Source organism: Cucumis melo, chromosome 12 (genome assembly GCF_025177605.1).
Source record: "Cucumis melo cultivar AY chromosome 12, USDA_Cmelo_AY_1.0, whole genome shotgun sequence".
In the NCBI taxonomy this organism is placed as follows: domain Eukaryota; kingdom Viridiplantae; phylum Streptophyta; class Magnoliopsida; order Cucurbitales; family Cucurbitaceae; genus Cucumis; species Cucumis melo.
Window position 1 is genome coordinate 14,883,632 of NC_066868.1, and position 5,285 is coordinate 14,888,916.

Below are 5,285 nucleotides of genomic sequence, written 5' to 3' on the forward strand. Positions count from 1 at the left end.
CATCCTATATATCCAAATTAACTTTAAATTAATAATTTCATTGACACATCAAATTTCTTTTTGTGTTGCATGCAATTAAGAGATACGAGATCAACCCCAATCCACTTCTTGGACATGAGATATTTATATATATATATATCTTCCTTTTAATATAATATGAATCGAGAAAATTTAAATCATAGATTTTATAAATCTCTCAGTTGTTAACATATTTAAATACGTGTTGAGTTATATGCTTTATTACTTTGATAACATTTGGATGATAATTGATCGTGTTCTTATTAATTGAACTATTTGGTAAGAGGATTTCTTTTAATACACCCTAACTTATTTTACCTTTTACTAGTAGAAAAAGGGCCTACGATGACAGTTACTTGCATCGTAGGCCCTGCAGTCAATGATACGACAGTTATGAAAAGTATTTTATGACAGTTCTACAAAACTGTTACGAAATATGTTTTTCATGACAGAATAAATGTCACGAATTCTTTATTTTATGACATATTATAAATGTCATTATTTAGACTTTATGAAAAATAATAACTGTCATTGTTTATATTTTATGACAGAGAATAACTGTCATTGTTTATATTTTATGTCAGAGAATAAGTGTCATTATTAATCTTGTTTGATGGATATTACATGTCATTAATTATCATTTATAACTTTTATTAACTGTCATCATTTCATCTACCATTCTTGTCCTATTTTTAATTGAATTCGTGTTTTTCTTGCCGCTATGCCATTATCCACACCAATACAATTACAAAGTACTATACAACACACCCATAAAGAAAGAAATGGTGAACACTTTAATATATATACACTTTAATATATGTACAATTGTTCGTAAAGTGTTTGTACAATGAAGCAATGAACAAACTATTTAAATAAGTACATTTGAACCAAAATTTGGCTACCAAATCTTAAAAAAGGCCTATAAATCAATCAATTGCCACAAATATGGCTTCACTACTCCAATGGATTCTTGCAAAATCTAGTAAGAAAAGAAAATGATGATTGTAGCTCAGAATAAGACTTGTTATAAACACAGGAAACAACGTAAACACCCACAACGGATAAAGCAACAATCAAACATTTCTGATTCAAAAACCAATAACAACTAGAGCTTAGTATAAAGATAAATGAAATGGCACAAATATCCACAAAGCAATAGTCATTAGTCCTAATTAATCATAAACGAATAACAACGAGGAGGATGACAAGAATGAGTATGCAGTTCCTATATTTGCAACAAAAATAACCAGAAAGATAACAACTTTAAGTAGTAGGACTACAATATAAGCTTCTAGCAAATATATCGTGATATATATTGAAAATATTAAATGACCTTATGATGATGATTCAACATGTAGTAAGAAATTAAAAGTGCAACCACTGTTATCGGAAGCCAGTAAGAAAGATATGTATACGTTCCAAGCTTACTAAGAAATAAGAGCATCCTGAAGCCAAATCCAAGGAATGTAAGTTCATATTCTACAATACAGAAAAGAAAGAAAAGACATACCTCTCTTTTATGATCCACTTTGTTAATATTCTATAATACACAAATGAATCAGCTACCAGTCAAGCCACAACTCGGACCTAAAGTATGGAACCCCAATACTAATATACTCTGCTCATGCTTGGAACCCCAATACTAATATTTGGAATGCTACCACCAGTCTGATAACAAAGAATGAAAAGAAAAAACAAAAAAGTAAATTAACAACATTTACGGAACAATCTTCAACGTGATATAGCAACATCTAGCTATACACCATAAGTAAACAATCCTTAGCCACAATTCAACATAATTACATAGAGAAATAAACAATGTAGCCATTTCAACAAATCACTACGATTCTTACCTGCTCAAAAAGATAAAACTGTTGTCGATTCTTATATGTCTTTCCTAACTTCTTAACAATCTTTATAGTTCTGTTTTGAATGGGAGAAACAATAAATAATGGTTAATCTAATAACAAAACACAAGAAAACTATTTCCATATACCTTTTCTCTCCGGCTGAAGATTTTATAATAACTCATCATATGATCAAGCTCTCTCCCTATGTCAATGTTCAATAGAGTCTGATAACCCTCACGGCCACCCCATAATACATAGTTTGCTACCCCCAAACAAGTTATAAAATCAAAATGATGTTGAAACTCCTTACCTCCATCAGCACCACCACCTCCAACACCGAAGTTTAAATACTAGGAATGTCAGGAAATAACAAAGATTTACAACAAAGCAATCTCAATTTTTAACGATCAAAGAAAAATATATTCTATTAAGGGCAATCACCATAGTTTTTTTTTAATAATAATAATAAAATCATTTATCCTTCTTGACAAAAAAAATTCTATTAAGGAATCATGAGGGAAAAGTACACCATCAAAAAACTGGCATCCCAAGTGCTTCATCAACCTTCATGTTTGTAAACAGAGAAAGTTGAAAGTTGAACTTATGAGGCAGTATAATCATATGAACTTATGGCATAATCTACATACAACACTAGAAAAACTGAGATGAGCATATAATAAATTAGCTTTTAACAAAATACGATCAATATGATTGTGGTCTAAAAGAATCATAGTTGACTCTAAAGGGCTTAGAATAAATAACCTTTTTGTCAAGTTCAACTGCAGGCTGTGCCAAAAATTAAAGGTTATGGAGGCAATATCATATTCAGGGTCTGAAGTAACTTCAAGTAGAGCATGGACTATTAACATCGATTCATCAGAACCTAGAAAGTGGACCAAAAGACCACAAGAGGAAAAAACAAATTAAGAAAACAATATGATGAAGACAACAATGTACCTCAACTACGTAACAAAATCTATTACCAGTAGCAATCAATTCAACATATGAATCTCCCATGTCAGCAAATAACTGAGCAATGGCCTTCACATCTTCTTCATCCTGAATCTAGAAATTAAAAACAAACTAAATTAAAATCCACAGACATTACTGTTTCATTGAATTTTCCAAACCCCAAACCCTCAAAAGTCAATGCCACAAGGAATAAACAAACTACCACGTGCCAACCCACAAAAGATGATCAAGATCCTCCTTCTGCCAATGGAAAACATCAATCACTAGTTTTAGTCTTCTTCTAGTTGCCAAACAATCAACAACATTAATACTGGCCAATAGACTGGTTCTTGAAAAATGATGTTCACTTATCATTGCAGCAGGAGGGAAAAGATAAAAGGAAAAAGAAATTCTCCATCCAAGAAAAACCAGGACCAAAAAAGTTACAATACAATCCAACATGGATTTCCAAAAATAAAGAATAATATGCCAAAAAGCATGACCAAACCAACAGAATAATAGATTCATCAATGGACTCGAAAGTAAAAAATGTTGAGATGGTTCAGCATTTAGAGGGGAAAGATTTAATGGAGAAAAGAAACACCGGATAAATAATGAAAAATCCCGAAAAGTTTTTAATATAAGAGATTTCATATTCTAAAAGAAATTTGTAATAATTTTCAAATAACCAAAGAGAAATAAGTAATAATGCACGCAAAAATCCTGAAAAGCATTCCTAATACACAAGCTTGCTAATTATTTATCTTTTATAAGACCACATGCATATCTCAATCAAAAAATGTGATGGAAGGGGTATGAGACTGCAAACATTATAATCTACTACTTGATTTTCACAACAGAATTAGTTCAGGCAACAGAAAAATAGATTTAGATGTTGTAATGTAGGTTTAAGTTTACTACAACGAGCAATTAAAAGGTTGGGGCATGTTCAAAAGCAATACCGTTTATAAATGCCTCTGATAAAAGCTTAGAATTTAAACTCGCTAGAGCTGTGAGTACTAAAGGATGTGATGCAAGCACAGTTCCTGGAATCTTGAAACCAGAAGCAGTTTCACTAAGCCATTAAATTGCAATGCTCAACTTCCTTTCAAAGGAGCAGATTCTGAAATCTGAATAACAGTAATAACAAGCGTAAACTTCTATCTTTAATTTCTTATTGGAACAATCAAGTTTTGGGAGAAGAAAAATATCGATACAAAGGGATGGGGAAGGGACAAAGGGATGTTGATACAAAGAAAAATGTCGATACATAGATTTTTTTGATGCATAGCTTTTTTAACATGCCAAACAAGCAGTGAAGGCTTCACTTGGAGTAGCATAAAACATTTTAATAAATCGGCAACAGAACTCACAGTTCAATTTCACAATCATAAACCAATTCAATAGAATCATTAAACCTTTTCCACACCCTTCTCACTACATAGCACATCAATTAGGCCAACAAAAGTGGTAAGATTTGGTAAATGCTCAGATTCTAACATCTTATTGCAAAATGCTATAGCATCATTTAATTTTTTTGCATTTTACAATCCCTGTATCAAGACACCAAAACCGAAGGCATTTGGAGGAACACCAAAACTATGACTGCAAAAAGAAAATCGTGGGGGTGGAGGGCGGCTTACCATGGGTTGCACGCGAAAAAGAACACTTGTGGAGGTAGGACCGACATTTGACGTTTGAGGGGTGGGGGCTGCGGTTGTGAATATCGGGTGATGGGTAGATGGGTGAAGAAAATAGGTGGATGGGTGAAGAGAATGGATTGTGTAAGTGGGTTTTTTAAAGAGAGATAGAGAGAGAAAGAGAGAAAAGGGTGTTTGTCTTCTCCTCTCCACGCAAGAAAACTAAAAAGAGAGAAAAAAGAGTAACGAAACCAATCAAAACATCCGTCCCTCCATTGTTGGTGATTTTTGGAGAGAAAAATCCACAAGGGAGAGCTTGAATCAGCAAGGGAGAAGAGGAAGGAGCACGAAATTTGGGATGCTGCAATGTTGTTGTTGTGCCTAGCAGAGGAAGAAGAGGAAGTAGATGGTCATGGAGCAATGACGAGAGAATAAGAGGGGGCACTTTAACCAAAAAAAAAACTGTAATTCCTTCTCTCTTCTTTTGGTTTTTGTATGTAGTTTAAAATAAATTCCTATAATTTGATTATTTATATTTAATGATATTTAAAAACTATCATAGATTCATGACACTTAAAAACTGTCATAAATTCTTCAAATCCGAAAAGTTTCACCTTTTCCTGCCAAAAACACACTTTTTAACATTTGGTAACAGTTATTTCTTCCCCCCTTTCAATTTGGGATGGAACCAACTATCATAATAGGTGGTTTTTCTTACAGTGTTTGTCGCGTTTGAAATGAGAGAGTTTTATTCTTTTATGTTTGGAATGGGATGTAATGAGTTTTTTATTCCAAAACTTATGTTTGAATTTTTAACATTTTGGGC

At 32.6% G+C, this 5,285-nt stretch overlaps 1 protein-coding gene across 17 annotated transcripts; it reads right to left on the reverse strand.

The window, feature by feature from the left end:
• Positions 1 to 793: 793 nt before the first annotated feature.
• On the reverse strand, positions 794 to 4,915 carry LOC103502233 (transportin MOS14-like). Of its 17 annotated transcripts, none has more exons than XR_007815881.1 (7): positions 4,463 to 4,915; positions 2,852 to 3,080; positions 2,631 to 2,751; positions 2,179 to 2,218; positions 1,872 to 1,941; positions 1,529 to 1,686; positions 794 to 997 (listed from the first exon to the last, which is right to left on the reverse strand). XR_007815881.1 is itself a non-coding variant. In XM_017047681.2 (6 exons), exons 1-5 carry the CDS (start codon positions 4,463 to 4,465, stop codon positions 1,627 to 1,629), a joined length of 336 nt encoding a protein of 111 aa, XP_016903170.1. In that variant the 5' UTR covers positions 4,466 to 4,915; the 3' UTR covers positions 794 to 997; positions 1,529 to 1,626. The 17 variants fall into 17 exon arrangements, 1 of the variants encoding a protein (XP_016903170.1); XR_007815882.1 differs by adding an exon at positions 3,782 to 3,949 and having other exon boundaries at positions 1,872 to 2,751; positions 2,852 to 2,927; positions 3,043 to 3,080; XR_007815884.1 differs by adding an exon at positions 3,782 to 3,949 and having other exon boundaries at positions 1,872 to 2,751; positions 2,852 to 2,933; positions 3,043 to 3,080.
• Positions 4,916 to 5,285: the final 370 nt, after the last annotated feature.

What these genes read in the sequence shown, in the direction of transcription:
- LOC103502233 (XM_017047681.2), bottom strand. An exon ending in TGTTGAATTGATTGCTACTG is followed by an intron (nt 2,752 to 2,851) that starts GTAATAGATTTT and finishes TCCACTTTCTAG; the next exon opens with GTTCTGATGAATCGATGTTA. An exon ending in CAGTTGAACTTGACAAAAAG is followed by an intron (nt 1,942 to 2,630) that starts GTTATTTATTCT and finishes CATTCAAAACAG; the next exon opens with AACTATAAAGATTGTTAAGA.